This window comes from Caretta caretta, chromosome 10 (assembly GCF_965140235.1).
Source record: "Caretta caretta isolate rCarCar2 chromosome 10, rCarCar1.hap1, whole genome shotgun sequence".
Taxonomy (NCBI): domain Eukaryota; kingdom Metazoa; phylum Chordata; order Testudines; family Cheloniidae; genus Caretta; species Caretta caretta.
The window spans coordinates 66,026,681-66,053,405 of record NC_134215.1 but is presented as its reverse complement, the minus strand read 5'-3'; the positions used below and the strand labels follow the sequence as shown (position 1 = coordinate 66,053,405).

General features: G+C 41.9%; 1 protein-coding gene across 3 annotated transcripts; it reads right to left on the bottom strand.

Annotated features, from left to right (window-relative positions):
• Positions 1 to 2,253: 2,253 nt before the first annotated feature.
• On the bottom strand, positions 2,254 to 21,702 carry SQOR (sulfide quinone oxidoreductase). Of its 3 annotated transcripts, none has more exons than XM_048867140.2 (10): positions 21,352 to 21,694; positions 13,138 to 13,388; positions 12,175 to 12,345; positions 11,505 to 11,558; positions 9,271 to 9,465; positions 7,828 to 8,037; positions 7,121 to 7,304; positions 6,031 to 6,098; positions 3,324 to 3,502; positions 2,254 to 2,487 (listed from the first exon to the last, which is right to left on the bottom strand). In XM_048867140.2, the coding sequence occupies exons 2-10, from the start codon at positions 13,369 to 13,371 to the stop codon at positions 2,430 to 2,432; spliced, it is 1,353 nt and encodes a 450-aa protein (XP_048723097.1). In that variant the 5' UTR covers positions 13,372 to 13,388; positions 21,352 to 21,694; the 3' UTR covers positions 2,254 to 2,429. The 3 variants fall into 3 exon arrangements, with proteins under 3 accessions (XP_048723097.1, XP_074989227.1, XP_048723098.1); XM_075133126.1 differs by lacking the exon at positions 21,352 to 21,694 and adding an exon at positions 20,977 to 20,992; XM_048867141.2 differs by lacking the exons at positions 2,254 to 2,487; positions 3,324 to 3,502; positions 6,031 to 6,098 and adding an exon at positions 6,163 to 6,843 and having other exon boundaries at positions 21,352 to 21,702.
• Positions 21,703 to 26,725: the final 5,023 nt, after the last annotated feature.

Below are 26,725 nucleotides of genomic sequence, written 5' to 3'. Positions count from 1 at the left end.
TGCAGCAAGGAAGACCTAGGTTAGATATTAGGAAAAAAATATCAATAAGGTTAGTTAAGCTCTGGACTGTGTTTCCACAGGAGGTTGTGGAATTCTGATTTGAAGGAGTTTGTTTAAAAAAAAAAAAATAGTTTGGATAACTCATGATGCCATAGGTTTATTTGGTCCTGACACTGCACAGAGGCTTGGACTGGACTTCTTCAGGTCCCTTCCATCTCTACATGTCTATGAAACAGTATAGCTCCACATTCTTCCATTGAGGGTAAGAGCAAAATGTTAATGTGACAGAAGTTAAACTTCTACACCCTGCACAAGAACAGTGGATTTTCCCACAAGTAGTGTCCTTTATTTTGCCTTTGCTTTCCCCTGATATTTAGAGCTTCATTTTCATCTTTTGTACCAGTCTAAGTCAGGTATAATCCAATTTTGTCAAATACTGGTGTAAATGAGATCAGAATTTGGGTTCAAGTTCTATTTTAGATACACACTGCCTAGACTTTCCCCTTGAATCTCCCATGTTAAGGGGATCCACCCTCATCAAGAAACACTAATGACCTCTTCCTGCTCAAGTACAGAGGCAATTTGTCTTTATTCTTAATCTGTAACTCGCTGCTTTTGCATTTTTGCTTTCAGGGCTTACTTCTCCTACCATGCTGACTATTAGTCTTCTATGTTGTGAACAAGTGGAGGAGAAGGTTAGCATCCCTCAGTTCTCTTCCTCTTTCATCTGTTTCTAGCTATCAATCACATCTAAGTCTAGAAGCTGCAGCTCTTGGCTGTCAGTCATCTCAAACTTCTTCCTATTAGCCCAAGCTGACAACTGGAAATGAAGGGTGCTCTATTGGTGAGGATGCTAATGTGGGCACCATGAGATCCAAATTCAAGTCTCTTCTCCATGACAGACTGATGCTGGGCAAAGTCACCTAATCTTTGTTCTTCACCTCAAAGGACTATTGAGAGGCTCATATTCTGGTGTAAGTACTATAGCTAGAACTCTATCCTTATCGTCTCCTAGGGTTGCAACGGCTGTCATTCTGGTCTTAGCTCTCCTTCCCTCCTATGACAGGTTTCAGAGTAACAGCTGTGTTAGTTTGTATTTGCAAAAAGAAAATGAGTACTTGTGGCACCTTAGACTAACCAATTTATTTGAGCATAAGCTTTCATGAGCTACAGCTCACTTCATCGGATGCATACTGTGGAAACTGCAGAAGACCTTCCAAGTCTTCTTCTGAAGTCCAGTCCAAGACCTTCTGCAGTTTCCACAGTATGCATCCAATGAAGTGAGCTGTAGCTCACGAAAGCTTATGCTCAAATAAATTGGTTAGTCTCTAAGGTGCCACAAGTACTCATTTTCTTCTTCCCGCCTATGTAATGTTTTACCAAGATGTGACACTTGAGGCTGTTAAGATCATGGATATACAACTGTCTTGCTATCACCATTGCTTAATCCTTTATGCAGTAGTCATCTCATTTGGACTACATTAAGTATTTTTGGCCTCCTAACTTTCCCTCCTCTGTTATATCTGAAACACAGCTGACAAGTCTTCTCTCCACCATTCTCCCCTTCATGGGCTGCCTGAACTACATGAAGTACAAGATTGTCCTTTTTGTGGTTTTTGATCATTTTACCTCCACCTGGGCCTCTGTTCCTTCTTTCCCTATTCGTGTTTGCTTTGGATGTTTGTTCATACTACTGCCTACCACAGTTGTCTACAGATCCCTCCTTAAACACAGTTTAAATAGTCATCTGTTCTCCAATCTATTCCCCATTCTTCCCTTGTTTTAAAGTTCTTAAGGAATGTTAATATTGTGTACATTTAAAGCACTTTTTTTTGGGGGGGGGGAAAGGGGGCTGAGTTTGACACCACACCCTCGATTTAGCAGTTGTTCAGGGTAGCTTCTATCAACTGCCACCTCAGATTAAGTCCAATATTTCATAGTATGGGCCAGAACCCTAGTGATAGGACATCTGAACTTCCTCTCAGCCATGGCTTTAGCACAGTCATTATGTAGCTCCCACTGTTTCCATGCTAAGTGTACAAAGTAACAAAGCAGATGCAGTAGGTTTTAGTAAGTAAAGGTACATAGTGGGATCTTAAAGACACAATCCGTTATTGAGTTGGGTTTAGACTCACTCTTGTGTTACAATACTCTGGTGTGGTACCAATCATCAGTAGATAATAACTGCTGTCATTTCCACCCTACTGTACCACCATTAACCACAATGACATTTAAGTAACAGGACATCTTACATTAACTTTGAATTAAAGGTTTAATTCTCACCAGAAGAAAAACCTGGCCTTTGATACATGAAGTACAATATCCATAGAAGTATGTGCTCCTATTATTTGAGAGAACAGGTGTGTGCTTTAAACATGGTTCCTTTTCTTAGACTTAGTTCTGGCCAGTAAGCAAAGTTGACTGGATCATTATTTCAAACCAAGATGCAGCAGCTTTCTTATAGGAGCAGGACCTCCCCAGTAGCCCCTAAGGAGTGGGGGGAAAAAAAAGTTTTAGCCACTGCATAAATTAGACAACCTTTTTCATTGTAACTGAGTAAATTTTACTATTGCTCCTAGCTACCACCACACCCGTAACAAATACAATACTGCAAGTTTTCTTTCAGGGAACAGGGGGTCTTTCTGGATATAGTTCCATGGGTTTACTAGTAGATTGCAAATAGATGAGCAGGAAAGTAAGAGTTCTATGAGCGTAATTTTAGTATTGGTAATGTTTTATCACCAGCACTGATTTGGGGAAAACAATTCTTGTGATTGCCTAAAATGCTTCGGATGATCGGAAACAGTCTTGGTCTTTTAATGAGATATTAAAGTGGGAATATTTAGTATTGCTGGATGTGTCCGCCAAAGTAGTTTATATAGATCAGGGGTGGCAAACCTGAGCTTGAGAAGGGGCCAGAATTTACCAATGTACATTGCTAAAGAGCCACAGTAATCTGTCAGCAGCCCCCACATCAGCTTCCCCCGAACGCTCTCCCAGCACCTCAAATTCCATCCCTGCACCTCACAATCAGCTGTTCTGTGGCATGGGGGGGGGGGGGGGAAGGGGAGGAGCCGGGGCAGGGCCTGGGGCAGAGCCAGGGGTGGAGCAGTGAGCACTCCCCAGCACATTAGAAATTTGGCACCTGTAGCTCCAGGTTAGCCACCCCTGTGTTAGATGGTAGTGACATGAAACAAAAGCATTCTGATGAACATGATCTGCTCATTTTAAACCACAGTATAACCTGTTGCATGGGTATTGTGTATGTTTGAATGGGATTACCTCAGAAGCCAAAATTAGTTTGTATACGTTGGAGTACTTACTTTAGTAATCCATTCCAGTAAAGAAAAGGCATTATATCAGCTTTCATGTAGTACATGAGTAGTCTCTCCTTACTCTGGTCAATGGGAAACGTTTCCAGAGGCTGAGCATTGTAGTCGAATTCTGCTAGAATCACACTATTGTAGCCAGTTACAATGGGACAGGAAGTGTATCCATCGTACTACAATGAAAGGTATCTTATCATCATGTACATTTTGCACAAAGTGCTACAAGCAAGGTCAACCTGAATAGGGTTTATCCAAAAACACTTCAAAATGAATGTTGAGCTTGTGAAAAGTTGCAGCATGAGTACACTAGAAACTGAAGTTTTTAATCGTAACAGATGCAGCAATGTAAGTTTCTCTATAATGCTGTAGCAACAGGCCTCAACCCTGATCTAGAGCAGGAACCATTCAATCCTTTTGGGGCTGTCAAAAAATAGTATATAGTCAAGGACAGCATGTTTGTGGTTGTGAGGATATTTAACTACTTTTCCCTCCCTCACTACAAAACCTGAGCCAGTGATCACTAGACAGGAGCTTCTGTTTTCCCTCACACAACAGGAGGACATAAAATGTAATTGTGGCAAATTCGAAACTCACGAAGAAGGATATACTTTTCCAGTCCAATAGGTAATTAGACTGTTGAACTCACTGAAACCAAGATTTTAGCATGATTCAAAAAGAGATGGGACATTTATATAGATGAGTATCCAGAGAGATATGGTGAATACTAACAAATCTTGGAAGGGATATTAAATTTCAGGTCTTAAATTGGCTTGTGCCTTCATTTCAATCTCTATTTAGGGTTCTCGAACCCTAATTATTTGCTGGCCTCAGTCTGGCCACCAACTCTTGCTGGTGGCTGCTTTCACACAGTTTTCCTAAAATTCCTAATTAGCTTTAGGAAAAAACAAAATTTATGCACATGTAAACATCCAAATTGTAGTAACGTATTTATTCCTACCTAGTAAGTAGGTTTATCACTTTTCACAGCAGACTTACTTAGCCCCAGCAAGTCTGGGGACAAATTGAGACCTGGATGGGGGGGAAGGATGGAGCCTGAAGCCCCATGGCTGGGGGACAGAGCCCCAAGCTCCATGTCTGAAGACCTGTTGCCTGGGGCTGAAGCCCAAAGCCTGAGCCCTACCATCCTGGGAAGGTGGGGAAAACTCATCAGCTGCTTGCTCCTCCAGCATTGTGCTCCAGCTGTATCCAGAGTTGGGGCAGAGCTCAACTCCAAGGTGGTGCATCCAGGAGCAACAGGGAGAGGAAGAGGCTGCTGCTTTGCCGCCCCCGCAAATCACACCCCAGGAGGCTGTGGCCCCAAAAAAAGCCCCTTGTGGCCATATTTGAGAAACACGACTAAACTCTTCGGGGGCAGAGACTGTCTTTTCTGTGTTTGTACAGTACCCAGCACCATGGACCCCCCTCTTTGGTTTGCCCTTAGGCACTACTGTAATAAGCAGAATAAATAATGACTATTAGAGAACAGGATGAGACCTAATGGGAGGGAGGGAGAAGCAGCTTAACAGCTGCCTACAATAGGCATCTTTGAAGCAGCTACAGCTGGCCACTAAAGACGACTGACAAACCCTCCATTGCAATGGGCATATCTTTGACTTTGCCTACTAACATCAACATATAACAACTTGTATATTTAATTAAAAAAATTAAATCCTATCAAAAACAAGGCATTCCATTGCTCATGCTTCTCCCACAGGGAGCAGATAGTAGAGCAATCATCATATGATAATTGTGTAGTCTATAAGCTATAAGTCTGTAGCTTAATGCAGTGCTTGTAGGCAATCAGATACTACAGTGATGAGCAGTTTAAGACTATGTAGAATAGAATTATTGGTCAATTCAGACATTTTTTCTTCATTCTTCCTACTTAGTGAGTCAGTAAAGCAATTATATCATTGGGGCTAGACTAGGCTTTGTGCACGGGGGTGGGGGAGAATTTAAGCTTAACACACATTGTCATTTCTTTTTAAAGGGTCTTTCTCTCCCCCCAAGCCCCCTCTCCCCCCTCAGTACTATGCAGCTTGTTAACCTTTGAAAAAAAAGAAAAACCCACACCAAAGCATGAGACTTGTATAAATACTAGTTATTATTTGATACTAAAACTAAGTCCCCTCAATTATTTTCAGTTTCCTGGATTCTCCATAATCTTAAGCCTTTTCCCAGAAAGGCTTAACATAATATTGGTTTCAGGGTAACAAAGTTTTGAAGTTACACTAAATTTTTTCCTTCAGTACCTTTCTCCTTTAGAAAGTCAATTTAAAAATTCAGGACTGGATGGAGAAGAGAGTGGTACCCTGTCTGTTCTTCAGCACCTGCTACTGCTGACAGGGGGACAGATATAACTAAACTAGTTTCAGAGTAACAGCCGTGTTAGTCTGTATTCGCAAAAAGAAAAAGGAGTACTTGTGGCACCTTAGAGACTAACCACTTTATTTGAGCATGAGCTTTCGTGAGCTACAGCGCTGTAGCTCATGAAAGCTCATGCTCAAATAAAGTGGTTAGTCTCTAAGGTGCCACAAGTATTCCTTTTCTTATAACTAAACTAGCTGCACATGAACAATTAAACTGCTGTATTTTAAGAATACAAACACCTAAAATATAAGCAATACTCTACTCGCATTTTTTATTTAAAAAAAAAGTTGGATAATTCTAATAAGGCAACTTCTTAGAAACATTAAAATACCTTTTTAGTTGGCAATTGGCTCTTCATTACCGAAGAAACTGTTTTATCAAGCACTGCAGACTGGGCAGCTATGTAAGAGATAAAAAGTTACACAACTTTGGCTACACTACAGTTGAAGCATTTTCCTACTATAAATAGTATTTACACTATAATATGGTGACAATAATACAGTACGTGGAAACAATTGTACAATTCTGTTTGCTTAGTAGAATGAGAATAATTCAGCTTTTTTTTTTTAGGTTGTATATTCTCCAGTATAACAATCTAGTTGGACTTCACCTTTGTTTAATAAATTTTTTCCTAATTATTTCTACAACAGATAAGATATTGGTGCATGATAGTGAAGTCTGAACTTCATGTTTCGGGGAAAAAGGGAGGGGGAGTTCTCTAATTCCAAAACATTTTTGAAGTTTCATATTAAAGTTCCAGGCTGATTATAATAAAATATTGTATAATGTTAAAAAGAGCTGACACAAGCTATGGCAACATGGCCTGTGCCTGGTTAGTTCAATACATCACTCATTTTAGGTGCACAGTTTTTCTTATACCAATAACTACATTTAATTATTGTATATCCATATTCTACAGCCAGAGTATTTAACATTCAAATTTTAACCATGATAGGCATATGCCTAATGTCCATTTTGCATAGTTCAAATGCAGTGACTGCAAGTACAGAACATGGGACCAGTTGACTAGGACAGTCTTAGCACTCAGCTAGCATATGCATGTACTTTGAGATCCAATGAAGAGTTGCATAACTGAACTAGTGTTATGTTCATTTTTCATAGCTTGTCAAACTCTCTCTCTGTCCTAGAGACAAATGAAAACTCAGATCAGAGGTGTTGGGTATGAGAGTGCTGAAATTGCAAGTTAAGAACAGTTGAAACCCGTTATCTGTAGTCCATACTGTAAGTTTTGGGAAACAGCATTGCTTTTTAATCGCTACAAGCCAATTGTACTTGGTCAGAAGTTTCTCTATTACCACAAGGCTTAAGTCTGTTTTCTGAAAGATGGTCCAGCTGGAACACGCAAGTAAAAACAAAAAACCAAAAACACAACCATTAAAAAACAAGACGCTGAACTATACCTATTGCTGCAGCTGTTTTTGATGTTGGAAGGTTCGTGCAGTCTCCAATACCAAACACATTGTGGTATTTCTTGTGTTGCAGACTTTCATTATTTATGTCTAACCAGCCAGCTGCATCTGAAACAGGACTGTTCATGAGTACATCAGGTGGTCCCATAGGTGGTGTGACGTGAAGCATTTCATACTGGGCAGAGAAAGAAACAAACAGCTAGATAAATGGAATTCAGTGAACAGGATTGAAATTGATACCCTTATTATAGCAGGTCAAATCTGCATTGGGATGAGGGGGAAAAGATTAAAGAGGGGGAGAAGAGGGTCTTCTGCCTTGTTACAGTCACATGTAAGGTTCAATTTCTTAGTATTTTTGAGCGTGTCCTTGCTACGTGCTTTAATATTGCTAGCCAACTACTGATCCACTCCAGCTGTGCTATTCAAACAATTTTAGTCAGAGCGGAGCTTCTTTTGACCACTCAGCTACATCTGCTGAGAGTGCGGATCCTGCTCAGAGTTTTGAGGGAAACGACAATATTACCATTTTAGCTGGAATAGCCCCAGTTTTTGTTTCCATGTTTGAAGTTACTTAGTTTTCTACATACTGGGCGGTGGAGGGGAAATCTCAGTATTTAGTATTTCAGTGGACAGTAAATAGTGATGGCAAAAACGGAAGACCACTAAACTAAAGGCCTGAAAGCTTCTACCTTACTGACCTGATAAACCTCAGTCACTCCAGGTGTGTCCAAATTCTCAAATACAGCTTCTTGTTTGTCTGCTCGAACCTCAATGAGATTGTGTTTGTAGTTAACAACAATATTTCTAGCCTTAATTATCTCCAGCAATCTATTAGCATACTTCTGAACAGTAAAAATTGATCCAAGTGAAGTATTGAAGATGATGTTGGCTTTGGATCGTTTTCCTGTCTGGGTAGAAAGAAATTAATTTAACAGTGAACAGACTACAAAAGCAGTAAAACTGGATAGAAACACTACACTATTGTAAATGAGAGCATATACTGTGTAACTAGCAGCTGTTTTGAATTTTTATATATTAATATTCAAACAGTTAAAATGTGTATTGGAGACACACCATCTCAAGATTTGATCCTCTCAGCTATCTTATCAAAAACTAGGCAAGGTCAGCTCTTCTTTGGGTGAGACCTCCCAGGAAAACATTGGTGCCATATGAAGTGGAGTAGCAGTCAGTCAAATAACAGCGATTACCCAATAAATGAGTACTAAGCAAGTGACCTAGCACAGAATAAGGGACCACAGCATTTTGGACGACACGCAAAACTGAGGGTTTAAATACTTGCCTATTAAAAGTCCCTTGGCACTGTTTGCCTTAATGTCTTGGCCAAACACCTATCTGGGTTTTGCATTCTGTCTACATAAGATTCCCCTTGTACTTTCAACTGGGTACAATCATATTCTTTGCTTCACTTCCTAAGCTGTGTGGTGTGTATTTTTAATAGCTAGTGCATTTAAGTGGCTCTTGTCAGTGGGGTTTGTGTGTAGCATGCATACTGCTCTTGGAATCCCTTAGCATGAAAAGGGTTATATAAATAGTATTAATCTTTAGTATATAGAACAAAGATTTTAAACATTAAGGCAAGATCCTGGTCCTGCGATAGCCCCTTTGGTACCACAAAGCTTTACTAGCCAGCTGAGTATTCCCACAGCGTGGGAAAGTCACCAGGTAGTATAGAGCTGGCCAACTCTACACCACCCTTCCCTCTCAGCCAATCTGGCTGAGTGGAAGGGGGCATGATGACAATGCTGCTGCACTCCATCTATTCCAGGCAGCTAGAAGGCACCAGACTGGAGCCCATACTAGCCAGTGCAATCCTGACACTGCTGTAAGTTATGTTGGGGACTGAATTGGCTCTCTGCTGGCCACAGCATCATAGAGCCACAATGGTAGCTTAGAGCATCCTTTGTTCCTCAGCTGCACTGAGCCCTAATGGTCTGCTTCATATTGATAGAAGTTCAGAAAAGTTAGTCTGCAAACCAATTACCTTATTAAGATTTAAGTCACAATATATTGTTCCACCTCAGGGCTTATTTTTGTCATAATTACAACATGATCCCCATAAAATAAGTCTGATCTCTAGCAGTGGTAACAGGCATCAGTAGGGGATGTGATGAAATATGTACCTTTCTTAAGTAGGCCTCTGACAAGTACATGATTTTCTGAGGAGCTCCTCCACATTTCACTGGAGTGTTTGGAAAAGTAAAGATGGCATTTCCTTCCTTGAAGTCTTGCAAAGCCTTCCATGTTTTCTCTACTGTGTGGACTGAATAATTGGAACCTATTTTAGGATAATTAAAACCCTCAGGCAAACCTTTAATCTACAACAAAACAAAACAAGACTTATTAAAACATAGCTGGAACAAATGGATGTAAAAAAGTCTTCCCCTGTCTTCAGATTATTTGTAATCTATAACATAGATAATTTGGGAAACCAAAGTTTGAGCTGGAGGTAGATCTATTTTCCGCTGCACCCACAGACTTCTTAGTTTTTAAAAATGGGCCCTGTCAGGGGGTGAATCCCCAAAACTAGCGTTTGAGAAAATAAGCTGTACAAAGCAGAAAGCCCAGTATTAATGGTGCCGTGATTTTTTTAAAAAAAGTATAACAGTTGTAATCATAACCATTGCCAGCAGAGTGTGTGTGTGTTATATAAAATAATACTGTATCACTGGGCTCATGTACAGTCAGAGCCTGGAAAGGACTGATCTGTTTTCATTGTCCAAACTGAGTGAACTTGAAAAGTAAACAAACAGCTTAAATAGTGAAAAGTAAATCTGATTTTTTAAAAATATTTCAGTTTTTGTCATCTGATGTTATCTGCAGCAGAACTAAAGAAATCTTGGGCATTTAAGGAAACTATTTGTATCCTGAAATGTCTTATTGCCGTATCAGCATCTCAATCAATTTATTTATACTCATGACACGCTTACAAGGAAGGGAATTATTCTCTGTTTACAGAGAAGGGACTCGGGCATTTCTGTAGGACAACTCTCTGGAGTAAAGCTACACCTGTGCGTTAGTGTTTGCAGCACTGAGACCTATGCCAAGACGACATGCATGTTCACTGATTTACAATCAACTCCCTGGGACCACTTGCAGTGAGTTAAATTATGCCCACACACAAATCCCTCGCAGGATAGGGGCCTACCTATACCTGTCTTGTGGGATTTAATTTTAAATCATGATTTTACTATTTTTAAACCCAAAGAGTTTGAAATCTAGCTATAAACAAGTGGTGACTGGTTTTGCCACACTGTGCTTTCCCTGGGTATTCATTGTACTTGTCTTTATCAGGTTGTGCTACAGAAGAGCTAACAGCAAACACTGACAATCACTAAATATTGTGCAGTTTGGTTTCAATAGAACTAATCTACGTAGGAGGTAGTTGACTTTAGATAAGCAACAAGCTGCTTCTCACTCAGAAGTGATGGTTCAAGTAATTGTTTCCATTTTGCCTCTACAACTACCAGAGCTCCATAGATCACCATCATCATCTTCCCATTTATCAAAAGCTATGCCACATGCTCACCTAGGCTTAGGACAACAGTTGACACAGATCCCACATATGCCTCCCACACCAATATCTAGGGGACTCAAGGCTTTAGGCTGCACTTGTCTGATAAAATGTAATAAACTTTAAGAAGAAAAAAGTGGCACCAGCGGAATCTACTGCACCCTAATACTATCACCTTCCCCAATGCTCCACTGTGGGATTTAAGTTCCAGAATAGGCTCTATGGTGCCTCCCCCAAATCAGCAGAAACTGCCCCCAAGATGTAATGAATCAATGTCTCACTTGGGAGGCCTTGCCAATCTTCCACATCTGGCCCGGGCTAAGCAGGGTTGCAGGCAGCTGCACTACTTGCAAACCCCTCCAGTAGGGGCCTGAAGGCTGGGTGCTGCTGATGGAAGCTAGGCTGCGAATCAAGCCTCTTTTCTATATTAAGTCATTGGACCTCTTGAGATCCCTTGCAGTCTGACATTTTTAGGATTCTACAATTTACTCAGCCAGCCAATCAAGAGTTATTTCTGTGTGTAATCAGAATTGTATCTCTATGGAAAGGCACAATGAATAAATAAGAGGAGAGCTTTGCGATGTAATTTGAGAGAGGTCATTTATGCTGAATGGTTTGAGAATGGCCCCAAATTGGAGCCCCTACTATCCAGTGGAATTTAGAGCCTATATAGCCAGAACGAGACACGAATATTCATCCAAGATAGCTATTACTGCAAGAACTATTGGACACACTTTATAGACTGTATTGAAAAAACACTATATTTAGAGGATCACAAAAATATAAAGTGCAATTTCTATGCAATTAACACCAGTAAAAATGTATTTGGTTTAAAGTGAATACCTTTTCGTAATGCAGCTGAAGCCCAAGGGCAATTATCAAATATTTGTAAGATATCTATAGTATAAAGAAAAAAAAAAAAAAGAAGAGATGTCATTTTAGACATAATGAACTTTGCCTCAAAAGGTTTGTTTAAACAATCTGACAACTAATAATGAACACTGAGATAATATAAATTACGGAAAGCAAACTAAGCCATGTATTTTAAACCATACAAGGTAAATGCTAAAATGTGGAATGATTAAAAGTGCATCAGTATGAAATAAACTAATACACTGAACATCCAAAACATTTACTCCATTGTTCAGCAAGGTAATTATTCCATATTTTTCAGTATCCAATTCATTAAAACAAGTTCTGAAAACATGCTGGTACTTGCCACCTGGAGAGAAGAGCATCTATTGATCTGGAGGGTTTTGTCATCATTTTTGTTTTTTTAAAAACAAAAACAAAAAAAAACCCCACCACCACACACAAGCAGTTGTTATCATACTATCAGTGTAACAAGTATTTTCAATACATTTTCAGGACTTGTTGGATAGTGTACAATGACATTTTCATGGCACCCATATAGGATGGGAAATTTATTTTGTGTTTATGGGAGCCCTCTGGAGTGGGAAATCAAGTAAGTTCTATCTTAAGGCTCATGGATATCCATCATTATCACGGTTACCTTTTTGCCATCCGCTAAACGGATGCAGTTCTTGTCTGGATCCAACTCTGTGACTGTAGATTTGATCCATTTTACACCTGAAGGAATCACGCTGGCTGTCGGACGTCCAGAGGTTGCCAGCTGTTTTGCACCAGCACCAACTAGTGTCCACATGGGTTGATAGTAATGTTTCTGAAAGAAAGAACTCACATCTCCATGAATTGGCCTCCATTTAACAGCTGACAGGACTGCAGAGGTAGCTCACCGAGACCCAGGAAAAGGGAAAGTAGGACAAAGTGCCTCTGATAATCCCCTATAGTGATAGAGGTATTGACTGTCTTTAGAGGGAGTCTGGAGCAGAGAAGGGCTGGCTGTGATGCAGTGCATTAGGCATGTAGCTCTGGAACCCAAGAAGATGTTTCACTTCATAGAAGTGAAACTCTTCAATCAGATCATGAAGTTCATAAACATAAGGGCAAGACTGATTGATGGGCAACTACTCAGTTGGTTGCACAACCTAGCCCTAAGGGTGCGAGTAGGGTGACCAGATGTCCCGATAATATCGGGACAATTGTATTATATAGGATACCTATTACCCCCCCCCCCCCCCAAGGCCTCCTACCCAGACCCAATTTTTCACACTTGCTATCTGGTCACCCTCGGTGCAAGGTTTCTGACTTTCTCTCTGAAACAACAACATGTTGCTTTTTGATCATCTGAACCTTCACCTGGAAGGTGTGTCACACTTTGTTCCTAATGAAAGAAGCTGTATAGACAGATATGTACTTTGTAAATGTTGCCTCATGCGCCATAGCTAAAGGCAGTTTTTTTATGGTGCATTATACGGTATTCTCCTGCTGGGAGACCTGGGTGGATTTTAATTCTAAATTGCATAACAGAGGGAAGGAGCAAGAACACACACAAACCAGCTCCTCAACGAAGGAAAGCTACTACCTCATTCTCTACGTTTAAAAAGATTTTTACCTCATGTGGTTCAACAATAGCCACGTTTTCAGCTCCCACTTTCCGCTTCATCCGAGCGCTCATGGTGATTCCACCACTGCCCCCACCGAGCACCAGCACTTCGTAGTGATTCTTAGCAGCACACCTTGATGCAGTGTGCAGTTGGAAATAGCCCATTTTCTGCACTCCCGGCCTAAGCAGGTGTACGAAAGAACGGACGCAGAAGCAGGTGGACACCACTCCCATGTTTGACATCTTCAGTAAGCATGAATCTGCAAGATAAGGAAAAGCATTGGTGAGAACAAAAAGAAATTAGGGGCTGCATGTGCTGTGGGAATGAATTATGGTTGGTTGGTAGTGGATTCTAGAGTTCACTGTAATTGACAGTGTTGTTTTAAATATGAGAAGCACCACACAGAGAATGGGATAGATGCTCACAGAATGTATATGTTAATAACCAAAATAAATAAAAACATACAAGCATTTTTTTTCCCTTATGTGCTGAGACTCTGCTCAGACTTCACAAGCAATTACACCAGGAATTTCCGCTTTTATGATGTGTGTGTTGCTATCAACCCTTGCAGGAGAAATGAAAGACTCTCAGCTTGGGTCTTGGCGACAAAGAAAGCAGAGGGAATTCAGTGTAATGACAGCGTGGCCCTTATCTGTTTTAAGACCCTAAACCTATTATTTATTTTAAAAAGATTCAGTTCCCTGTCTACAATCACTTTTTAGTATCTAGGTCAACAAGTTATTGAGATGAATGTTACCAGATACGAAGTTCAAACCTGTGCCCATCCACCCCTGAAATGACTAAAACAAATGTGAATCAGAATCATAAGAGACAGTGTTCCAGTCTAAAGACATAGCAAGTTATAAAGCATTACCGAGATTTATCTGATCTTTTATTGCAGTTAAAGTCATGTATGTTGATATTGGGTTAACAGAGAAAAAAAGCCAACTGTGAGAATTTTTTCTATGATAAGTGCAAAACCCTTTGATATTTTGCACCTACTAAATACAGATGGGGAGAAACCCCTTTTGCCTTTTAAATAGTTTAATCAATCATTTATAACCACAACTGGACTTTTTTTTTTTTGGGTCTGCATATTAGAATAGCAAAATGTTTCCTAGTAAGCCATAAAGTTGGCGACAGCAGCATTCCCAACTCTTACAATTTTATCACAAGTCTCAATATTTATTTATAAATATATCTCCAGCTCCTTATTTACTTAGCGTGTGCATAGTCGTCTAGCCAACCGATGGCATCTTCAGTGGCACAATGCAGTTCTTCTAGGCCACTGCTGAGCCTAGTCAGCAGGCATTCATTGACAACATGTGTCGTTGTCTGTACTGTGCCACAGCCGTACAAAGGGCTGTCACGAAGGCCCCAGCGATACTGGTTGGCTGCAGAGACCTTCAACAGGGACCACTGATGATGGGGCAGGTCAAAACCAGGCAGGCAAATTGTGGGGTCGGCGACGAGGGACTGGCTGGGGATTAGAACAGATATCCATTCCTCTCGCCAGAGTGTTTCTGCCCTAATATCCTGGTGTGGTGGATGAGACCATAATGGGTGACATGATGGCAAACGTGCAACTGGTGGTTTAAAAAGGTGATTGTGCAGTGGCAGGCTTGAGTTGGCGCGAATTTTCTCCAGTAACTTGCCAGTGGCAACCTCTCGTCTGATATGAGGAGGAGCAATATTTCTCAGAACTGGAAGCCATGGGAGCAGAGTCAGATGCAGGGTGCCAGAGATGACATGCCACCATGCGTATAACTGTGTATCCACCAGTTTGTTGTGTGATGACAGACTCCAAACAGGTGTGCAGTACTTCGCCACCAAATATGAGGTGGCGAGAACTGCCATCCTCAAAGTTGGAGCACGAGCACCTCCTGATGAACCTGCCAGTTTGCTATGAAGATTATTGCTTGTCTTAACTTTAGTGGCGGTCTTCTTCAGGTGGGCATGATAACTCAGTGTGTGGTCTAAGATCATACCTAGATAAACCAGTTCTACTTCATGCTGCATCTGACCATTCAGATAAACATTCAGTTCTAGGGTTGCGCTGGTGTGATGAAGATGGAACAAACTGGAGACTGTTTTTATGACACTTGGCTGGAGGTGACAAGTCTTACATTAGTCAGCTAACTTTGTCATGTCCCAGTTTAAGATGGCATCAAACTCGTGAAACGTCTGGGCCTGGGTACCACAAGAGATGTCGTCTGTGTAAATGAACTTTCGTGACTCTGTTGTTGGCAGGTCATTGATGTAAAAGGTTGAACAGGGTTGGAGAAAGCACAGAGCCCTGGGGTAACCCATTGCTCTGTCATCTCCAGGCACTCGTCTTCTCTCCCATATGGACTCTGAACTGCCTATCATGGAGGAACAGTTCAACGATGCCTGTGACCCCAGGTAGCAGGACCCATGATACCTTCACAAGCAGGCCAGCGTGCCACACCATGTCATACACTGCTGTTAGATCAATGAAAACAGGTACTGTTTTCAAGTTTCTCTGGAAGCCATTTCAACAAATGTGGTCAGCACAAGTACTTGGTCGCATGTGCTACGACCTCGGTGAAAGCTTCTGAAATCATCTCAGCATTAATTTTTTTTTAAAAAAGAGCAGCAGAGGAGTATGATTCTAGCCAGGGCTGGCTCCAGCGAACCAAGCAGGTGCCTGGGGAGGCAAATATAAAGGGGCATCAGGAGGTCGGGCTCTGGGGTGGCAATCCACCCTTGCTGGGAATTCGGCGGCCGCTCTGTTTCGCACTCAGTGGCAATTCGGCGGTGGGGACGTGACTCTTCTTCGGTTGCCAGTGGAAATTCGGCAGCCGCATCATCACTCTGCGTTTGTGTTCGGCAGCAGGGGTTGTTGGGTTTTTTTGGCCGCTTGGGGTGGCAAAAATGCTGGAGCCAGCCCTGTTTCTAGCCCCTCAGAGATGCAGAGAAAAGCTTGAAAATATAAACCAAAGGCTCAAAATCCAGAAAGCAAATAGAAAAAAAAATATATATATATATAAAATAAACGTTAGGTTAATATTTCATGACTTTTAAATGCTTGGAATTGGCAATACTGATCCAGTCACAGTCTGCAAGAGATAACACTGCATGCTAATAGTTTTGAAACAGAGAATTACTGATCTATTTGCCCTTGAAAATATCCTACTTTTTCAAAGGAAAATGAGGTTTTCCCCTGGATAACAAAATCCTATCTCAGATTTCCAGTTTAAGTACTGTAGATCTCGGTTTGGGAGATTTCAGGGACTACATAGTTACTACTGGGTGGTATTTTTTAGGAGTCTGATTTGCAGAAGATTCAGGCCTCAGAGTGAGAGATTCACTGGAATAATAAACCCTACTTTCATTTTACAGGACTATTTCCTGTGAGTCTGGCACAAACAGCAATTTTAAAAGGTGGACTAATGACCCAACCACAGGGGACAAATTGTTTTAAGCCTTAAAAAAAAAAAAAGAAGATTACCACCTGGGAGTGGCAGTTCCGGTTCTCTCCAAGTCACCAAGGAGGATTACAGGGAAAACTAGTTATATAAATGTATTCTATCAGGAAGTTAACTGGGAATCCTGTTTCTGGAACATCATGAACTCAGCATATTTAGACTCTCTATGATTTTTAGGATCCTTGTACACAAATAGTAGCTATGGGTTTGCTGGCTATATCTGTTAAGTGGTAAAATACAATATATATATATTTCCATCAGGGAAAAGACCAATTTATGTAAGGTGCTATGTAAATGATAGTGTTATCCTCTATTGGCTGAATGGAGTTTAGAAGGAGAAGCAAATCTCTCCCCCGCCCCCCAAAAGTCTTTTGTAGCTCTAAAAAAGAAAAAAAAGTTTTACTTTTAGTCACATGTAATATTAACATATTTTCATAGAGACCATAAATAGAAGAGGATTTCATAGGTATGTACTGTGTATTACCAAGTGCAAATCCATTGCTGCTATTTGTGATCAAGAGAATCTAAAAAGATTTGGAGTTCATGATTAAATTAAATTGGGAGAAATTCCACAAGGTACTGTAGAAACATAGACCCTGGCTAACAACATATCAACCCTAGTATTAGAACACTGGTAGAAACTAGTGGCAAACAATGAAACAGAGGAACTGCACAACACAAAAGACAGATGAAACTAAAGCAACAATAGTCAGACTACTTAAAACCTACTGAGCTGGAAATTTACACTTCAGCAAATGTTAATATGTCCTTTAACCTGTGTGTTTTAAAAACAATTTGAAATAAGCTAGTGTAAACAAAATATTCAACTTTAAAATAGCTCTGAACACCACATCAAGACAGCTACGTTTTATGTACCTTTTATGAGAATTTAACCTGCACCTTCAAGACCGCAGTACCTAAAATATTTTAAAAGTTTATCTAAAATTGAGTTTGAAATTAAGCTATTCTACTGCCGCACCTTATAGTGCAAAACTGCCTACTAAAAGAAAGTACTCATTGCTTTATACTTCCAGTTTTAAAGTAGCTGTCACTCTAAGAAAAATGAAGATCTATTTTAACAATGTCTTTCCCCCCCTTTTCTGTGGTTTGTCATTTTGCTGACATGTTCTTTGTTACTTACTCAAATACAGCACATTTAAAAGCATTACAATCTGAATTGTAAAAACTTCAGTTCTGGTAAACTCTACTATAGTTGTACTAACAAAAATGTTTAAACAGCATTGGCATGTGCTCCTGGGAATGTTTTTCTACAGACTTTTAGAAATCTCAAAACAGTCAATGTTTCTTAAAGCTTAATTATGCTGCTAATGTACCATAATAAATTTGTTTCCCCTTGACAGTTTTGTATTTTGTTTCCCAATTTTATGATACAAAATTAACCAAGAGGGATGAGTCTAAAGCAGCTAGTTCATGTGATTGATGGAAACAAGCCCTTTGTGTCTGCACTGCTTAAATAGCTACAGGCTTTTGGAATGCACTGACCACCAGAAGACAGTAGAGCTCAGTGGATATGCTGAACTTCCATAAAAAGTTAATGTTTGAAAGCCCCACAGGTGAGCTAAGACAATATGAATAGTTAAATAGCAATACTTTTTCAGGTCTTGAGAGGAGCAGAAAGGAGCAGTTTGTCTATATTCAGGATTTCAGTTATTAGGAAAATAAGATAATGACTGTGAGAACTAGACTATTTGTCATTAGAAAAGTCGCCCTTTGTTCTAAGGATTGCAGATTTCACAAGTACCATGGAGGAAAAGGGGCTTGTCACCAGAGGGGCCTCCTCAAGGCTACAGCATGCCAACCCCCACCTCTCCCAAACTGTTACATCCCAAGCTCCCCTAAAATTGCTCCAATTAAATGACCCCACTTCTGGCCACCCCAGAATGTCTTAACATTGGCAGCAGCAGATAGGCCTAGACAAGGTTTGCTATCAACACAACAGAAACAGAGGTAGCCTCTTAGTGCTGCAGCAATTGGTTTTCAGAGGAAACAGACTAAACAATCAACCCTACAAATGCTTATTGATGTAGATATAACTTACTCATGTGAGTAATAAAAATACCTAGGCCTTCATCAGAAGATCTCAAAGCACTTCACAAAGGAGGTCAGTGTCATTAGCCCCATTTTACTGATGGGGAAACTGAGGCACAGAGATGCAGTGACTTTCCCAAGGTCACCCAGCAGGCCAGCGGCAGAGTCTGGAATAGAACCCAGCTCTTCTGAATCCTAGTCTAGTACTACATCCACTACACAATACTGTTCCAATTAAAATGATCAAGACCCCACTGGTGTGTGGCTTTCTTTGTTTTTTAAAACAAACAAAAAAAAAACAACCAACAACCCCTGGTTTACAAAAACAGTGCTCTACTAACCCTTAAGGTATGGTAGTCTCAGAACTACTCCCACTGATGTCATTCACAGGTGCAGAGGTTTACAGGATTGGACGCTAACAGTTCTGCCTTCCATCAATTTGCATGGCAAAAGCATGGCCCATGAACGGTAAGTGGAGTGGAGGGCACAAATGCTATCTTAACAGTGAATCAAGGGACATATTCACACTTGCATATCACTATCAGCTTACGCTAAACATTATGGCTGCCCCTTGCAGACATATGTAGCCATTTAATAAGTATTCTGAATACTGTATCTAGTACCCCACCACCAGCCCAAATGCACTATCTAATCCACCAAAGAGCGAACAACTCTAAACAACTCGTTTGGTAGCAATTCAGTATCATGTAAATAGAGGTAGGTCCTTTAGGAAGGCAGCAAACTGGTCCCTGGTATCGGAAAGGTTGAGAAACGTAAACTGTCAAGGAAATCTCGGGGACTTGCACCTGGCCATGGACCAGTTGTTGAGAAACCCTGCTAGAGGAGTCTTATCTCAGGACAGAGGAATATCTTCCAGCAACAAGCAGAACATACAGAATACAAAATGCAAAAAATCACCATATTTATAGAGTGGATAAATTTCACATCAAACAGACTGTGTGGGCACTCTCTGCCACAATAGCCAATAAACACCATCACAGAACAAATACTTCTGAAGCAAGCTGTGAAATCCAGGGAAACTCAGGGTTAACTGGTTTCAGAGTAGCAGCCGTGTTAGTCTGTATTCGCAAAAAGAAAAGGAGGACTTGTGGCACCTTAGAGACTAACCAATTTATTTGAGCATGAGCTTTCGTGAGCCACAGTAGTGAGCTGTGGCTCACGAAAGCTCATGCTCAAATAAATTGGTTAGTCTCTAAGGTGCCACAAGTACTCCTTTTCTTTTTCAGGGTTAACTATACGCCAGAAAAATTACTACTTTATGTAGGGCAACCAAAGGTCAGTTTAAAAAAACAAAACAAAACAGAAGCACTAGTTTGATTCAAAATGAAAAGATCTGCTGCACAATAAAGAGCCTGCTAGAAAGGAGTGCTCTCTTAACAGCCAGCCACTGATTAACACTGTTAGGACAGAAAGCTGATTCTACACTGTACACTCAGCTCAGATTACTGAATTGTACATGGCACACTCCAATTTCAATATTCATTAATCTTGTGCATCCTAAAACCTGCCTCTAGGTGAGAGATTTTCCTATAGCTGGAGTACTTAACCCTAGTCACATACATGTCATCATCAACATTTATGGGTGGTAGTCTGAAAGAGCCAGCACTGGGAAGGCTAAAGATGAACAACAGAGCTACTTTTCCTGTCCTGACAACTCCCGATTTAAATCAATCAGTCAGTTCTGGGCCTGAACATGAATATTACACATTCAAAATGTGTAATAATCTCACAGCCATACCGCCCCAATGAGCCAACACACCAACGTCTCTGCTAGGGTTGCCAAGCCTCCAGGACTGTCCTGGAGTCTCCAGGAATTAAAGATTAATCTTTAAATGAATATTAGGTCATGTGATGAAACCTCCAGGAATAGATCCTACAAAAACTGGCAACCCTAGTCCCTGCCGCCCAGGGTTGGCGGTTATTTCACAAGAAATTACAGCCCCCAGGTGTAATTGCAGAGGCTGGGGGAAGGGGACACAACCCTGGCCAACGCCCCCTCGGACTCAAACTAGTTCTAACGTCCCAGGCTGGGAGTCAGGCGCTGCCGGGCATGTCACTGCCCGAGGGGCACACGGGGCTCTGCACGCCGTGACCGCTGCGGAGTCGGCCCTTCCCCCGGCAGGCCGCTTGCTCCTTTGCGGAGCGGACCGGGTCCCCCGGGGTGGGGCGGCGAGGGGCGTGCGCCGCAGCACTCGCAGCGCGCCGCGGAGCCTGCGGCCACTCAAGGCGCGGCGGGCCCAGGAGCCTGGGGTGGCGCAGGGGAGAACGCAGCCCGCTTTCCTCCCCCCGAAGTCAGGCTGCAGGGCTAGGCGAGGGGCCCGACCTCACCCGGCCTGAGCGGGAAGGAGCCCAGCGCCCTGGGGGAGGCAGCCGCAGTTCGCTCCCTGGGCAACTTCCAGCTGCCCGCGAGCCGAGCCCTTCCCCCCGGCTACGGGCTTCTCCAGGGCAGCGTTAGCGGGCTCGGCCGACAGAGCGGGGCTCCCCCAGCTGCGAGCGGGGCGGGGCGGGGCCCGGCAGACCCCCCCCCCCGGGCCCAGCACAGACCCCTGCCGTCAGCCGGAGAGCTCGGCCAGCCCCGGGGGCGCCCCGCGCGCTGAGCGCTCTCGCTCAGGGCCATGTCCTGGAGCGCGGCCAGCGCCGGACACAGCCCCCGGCCTAGCGGCACTGATCCCACCCTGGTCCCCGCACCCAGGACTCGCCTACCTGTGGCGCTGGAGGAGCCCCAGGCGCCCTGCGCAGCGCTGACGAGCTTCTGCCCGGTTCTCCTGCGCCGCTAGCGGCCACCGCTTCTTATTCTTGCGCCACGGGAGCGATCAGCGGGGGCGGGGGCGGGGGCGGGGGCCGGATCTCCCGGAGGCATTGCACCGCCGGGTCGCAGCGCTGCCTGCCAGGGGTGGCGGGGACGGGAGTCCAGCAAGCTCAGGCCCCGAGCCAGCGCGTCTTCCTGGCACAGGCCATTGAAAAGGAGAGCGCAAGCGGCCCCAAAGCCAGGAGCGAGCCCGTGGGGGCCGCCAGCCCCAGCCCGTCTCCCTGCGCGGCGCTGCACACCCTGCGCGCGTAGCGCTTGGCAAGTGCTTCGGGGTCCGCGGTGGCAGGTGCGACCCACGGAGTGCGACAGCTGGAGGCAAGGAGTATAATGCAGGGTCATCGCGCAGAGCAAGCAACTGCCAGGGCCTCCCTGAGCCTTTGAACAACGTGCTCTCCAGTGCCGGTGCACGCTGCCTCCTGCGAAAAACCTCCCTGCCACTGCTGTTAAATGAAAGACAACTGACCGCCACTGAAAAGATGCTGAGGAGGTGTTTTGCTCTTAGGAGCAGATAGGAGTTATTCTGATCCTCCCTCCCCCTCCCTTCATGGCTTCCTTTTCTCCTTACAACCACGCAGCTTTGAAATGCTTCAGGGTCCACAAAAAGTGAAACTCATTTCAGCTTTGGAGAGGTTATTCGCAGCTGGTGTATGGTTTAATTAACCTGGAGGCTCCTTTGTGCTGGAGCATCTCCTCAGTTTTGCATTGGCTCTAACTTTTAATCATCCCATGATGCCTTTTGGTAAAATACTTGAATTAAGCTTGATAAGAAGTGTCAGGAAACTACAGTGCTAAGAGAAAAGGAGGAGGTATTGTTTCATATTCTCTGTATGTATATAAAGTCTGCTGCAGTTTCCACGGTAAACATCTGATGAAGTGAGCTGTAGCTCACGAAAGCTCATGCTCAAATAAATTGGTTAGTCTCTAAGGTGCCACAAGTACTCCTTTTCTTTTTGCGAATACAGACTAACACGGCTGTTCCTCTGAAACCTGTTACAGTGCTAAGGGAAATCAAGGTCTAAATTGTAATTAACCAGAATCCCTAAGTTAAAAACTACTGTGAAGCTTTGGCCCCGAGGGGAGGATGAATCTTGTAAGCTGACATTCCATTTTACTGAAGCCCCATTATTGCCAGGCATGTCTACATTTGAAAAAAAAAAAGACATTTTCTTCTAAAATTGTAGGAAGCTCTTACCCTCTGCCCCGTTGTATCATTTGACTTGCTTCTGTATGCCTCTTTAGTGTCAAGATGTTATGAAATTATAATTATCAATCTACCACTTATGTTTAACTGTATGGGCAAAAGGAAGACAGAAAAGTTCAGGGTGGCCTAATATGTAAGGAAGTGATAATTCATCAGCATGTTAGAGCAAAATATGCCTTAAGCAACCAACAGGCTTTAAGCCGCTATCAGTCTGTATCCTCAGTATTGTCCTGACCCTCCCTTCTTGGTGCTAGCTTTTCACCCACTGTCTAGTCTGTTCAACTGCTGCATTGAAATCTAGAGATAAGTAAGTCATGGCTGGGGAGAGATATGACGAATGTAACACTGAGGCAGGCCTCAAGTGGTCAGAGTTGTAAGAGATCATAGGGCATTCCAGTTTACTCATGCTAGTGGGAGAAGGGTAGATTAAGAGCTGGAGGAGAGGAGTGTGAGAAAAATGTAAAAATTCAGGGCATTTTAAAGAGGAGCCAGGCACATGTTCTGATCATCTGTGGGTTATGCATACTTAGACACAGCCTTTGCTATAGGACTTGAACAACCTTTTAGTCTCAGAACTACTTGTGGTACATAGGAGTATTGCAGTTTGTAATACTGGGCAGCCCGTAGTTTACAGGTCATTGTTCTGAGCTCTATCTTATTTTTGGTAACTTTGAGCTTCCACTTGTAGAAAGGAGGCTCCAGATGCTTGTCACAGCTAATAGCTGCAAGCCCATTATCGCAAAGTTGAGCAAAACAGCTTACCCCTCTTCTGCTGAATGTTCTCTGCCAGGTGCAGAGGACATCTGTGATTAGCTGCAACACTAAAGATTTTGGTTGATGTGCTGCAATTTTGCCTGCTTTATAAACCTATATGGTACAAAATTAGTAAATGGGATTTTTTTTAGCAAAAATGAAAAGAAATAAACCCCAAGAAACATCTTTATTTATATCAAGTTGCTATTAATTTTGATGGAATACAAGTTGCACTTGCAATTGACCATCCTTCTTGGTAGTTTGTATTTCTTTGCTCTTTTGTAAGATTCTGGGGTTCTATTAAACTAGGACTACAATGTAGGATATGAATTCCCATATGAAACCCTTATCCCCCAGTCGTCAGTGTGCATTCCTTCAGTTACCTACTAGAACCAGAGCAAATTCTTGCAGGGCTTTTTGTTTTTTTAAGCACAAGCAGCCCCTTTTTCCAGCTGATTGAACTATACCTCCTTCTAGCCAATGCCATGACTCTTCTTGATAGGATCAATAGAATGGTTACAAAAGTATCCCTCTCCCCAAAGAATCAGAATGTGCAGTCTCTTCTACTTTGCCGATACATTATCTGTTTTAAACTTCACAGGTTTTAGTTTTCTATCCCCATCCATTCCCCTCGCTCCCTTTTTAGTTAGTCTAAAATGAACATTTTTAGCTGCACACGTTTCTAAGCCTCCCCTTGTGATAAATGCAAAAACACATTTGACAGGGTTGTTATTTTTTATTTGTTACCACCCTCTACTCTTAACTATTTGCAGTGGAATCACTGTACATGTAAAATGAATGATTATTACAGAATTTATCAATTATGCCTTCACTAATGTTACTCTTTCCATTATCAGACACTTGAGAAAAAGAGACAGGAAATGTTCACATACACCCATCCTCTCCCTTAGACTAGTACTGTAAGATGCCAGTGTCTGCTTAGACACAACAATAAGTCTCAAAAGCTTGTCTCTTTCACCAACAGAACTTGTTCCAATAAAATATTACCTCACCTACCTTGTCACTGAAAAGATAGCCATTCTCTGCCTTCTGGTCCAAAAGGACTGATCTTCCACTGTATCTATTGGGAAAAGACTTCATTTCCCCAATACAAGGATAGTTTGAAAATTAAGTCTTTTATTCCCCTCCTTCCTCCCATACTTGGGTGGGGGGTTTCCCACAGATTTTCCCACTGGGCATTTTACAATCTTAAACAAGTCATTTAAAATTGGTATGTTAATTATTCTGATTGATCAAAATGTTTCTAGAAGCAGTAGATGTAAGCTGAGCATGAAGAAAACACTTACCTCTAGCAGTAAAGGGAAACTCTTCCAGCAGCAAGTCAGTGCTGCCAGAAGTGGCTGGCAGCTGTAGTGTCCTAGCAGGATTAGTGGGCAGGCTGGAGAGAGAAGGACTGCTGTATGTCTGGCCTTTACACACTGCTGGGCACCTGATTGGCTGCAGTTGCACCATTCCCTCACAGAGACTGGTCCCCTGACTAAAGCTACAAGTGAAGGCTGGGACTGTGTTCATCATCCCTTTTCTCCCTTCCTAGGAAGTCCAGACCACTCCCCCAAAGAGACTGACTGGCCTGATATTTGTATTACCCCGTTCCATAGAAAAATCAGGCGAGGTTTAGGAAAAACAGATTTCAATTTAGTTAGGAACTGATGATATGTTACATTTGCAACCACCTGTTGCAAATGTTGTTGGATCTGAGATGCTGCCCCATAGGAGTATGGAATCTTTGAGGACAGGAGGCCCATTCATCCCACTTCAGCCCTACCTTCTCAAGGACAGTTCAGGATCTGAGCAGCCAAATCTCTCTCAGCAACACGTGCCTGTCCCTGTGGTACAATTTTCTAACATAAATAGTTATAAATTGTGCCAGTCCATAATAGAGAAGTGGGGGAGGAAAGTACAGTATGTGTTATTTCCCATTCCTAAATGTGTCTACTTGTGTATATGTCACTCTAAGCTTAAATTGTGAACTCCCCTGCACAGAGACTGTTCCTTCTAGTCTCTCTGGAAAGTGCCTAGCAGAAAACAAGCACTACCATAAACAGATAACAACCACAACAGGTGGAGATAGGTAATGGAGAAGAAAAGCAACTGTAAAGTCATGTCTGATTTCTTCAAGTCTTGTTTCTTTATGGAGAAATTTAAAACACACTCCTTCTTGGAGGCCTCTAAATTGCAGCACCTCCCCATCAAAAGTAGAACTAACAAAATAGACAAATCAGCAAAATACACAAAATATAGTAACAAATATATTCCCAAGCAGGCTACCAATGTCATCCTCCATCCACTTTTGAAGGTTAGGAGGGCAACAAACGTGGGTGAGCAGTTAAATTTCTCCATGCAGCTATGAAAGATCATGTGAGGTGTATTTTATATGTAGTTATTTTTCCTAAATTTGTAACTAGACTCAGGAGCAATTACAGAGATTGCAAGTAGTAAAACCACCATATCTGCCAAAATTGTGAGTCATTTCCTTAATTTAAATCTCTTAAGCACTTAGACTTTGACTGGAATTTCTTCCGTGAGCAACCCTCTTCCAATTGGGAGTTCACCAGTAAAACAGAACTTGCACTCTAAACTGCACTTTAAAAACATTGAAAAATCATTCATGTCCTACAGTTACTATAAGAAAAGAACTAAGACATATCTTTCCTACACCATCTTAAATCATTTTAACCTGCAATTATAAAGCAGAAATCAGAACAAATTAAACATCCAAGAAAAACTCCACAAGGAAAGAACAGGCCCAGAATCTGTCTCTCTGCAAAAGACTTATACACGCATATTTAGTAACCAAAGAGTAACCTGATCAGAAATCATTTCCTTTTGTCTCTAACCATGTGGTCCACATTATACAGTGTGAAATGTTATATCACACAAAAGTAACAAACTGACAACAAACAACAAATCTCAGATCAACTAATTATTAAAATTTCATTGATAAAACAAGTTTACATAATTTTAAAACAATCAATTACTGGGCTTTTCAGAATATATGATGCTCATTATTTAGAGATTATTGCAACACACACAAAGAAATCAGAACTTGGTTTAAGATTAAGTACTGCTTTAGTGTGTTTTAAAATTTCATGTCTCATATTTCATTAATAGAATGCAGTATAGGCCTGCTCATGTTACCACTTAAATCCATATAAAAACTCCCACTAATATGAGATTAGGGTCAAATCCAACATATAATAATTTTGTTGATATTCAACTAACTTGTTTGAACATGTGATATCAACATCACATAAATACAAATGACTAATTAGTACGTGACTAGTAGTAAGAGG

Excerpts from the sequence above, each read along its gene's own strand:
- SQOR (XM_048867140.2), bottom strand. The coding sequence starts at position 13,371 with ATGTCAAACATGGGAGTGGTGTCCACCTGCTTCTGCGTCCGTTCTTTC. Across the intron at positions 12,346-13,137 it reads CTATTGTTGAACCACATGAG|AAACATTACTATCAACCCAT; the intron begins GTAAAAATCTTT and ends TCTTTCTTTCAG. Across the intron at positions 7,305-7,827 it reads GAGTGACTGAGGTTTATCAG|TATGAAATGCTTCACGTCAC; the intron begins GTCAGTAAGGTA and ends TTCTCTGCCCAG.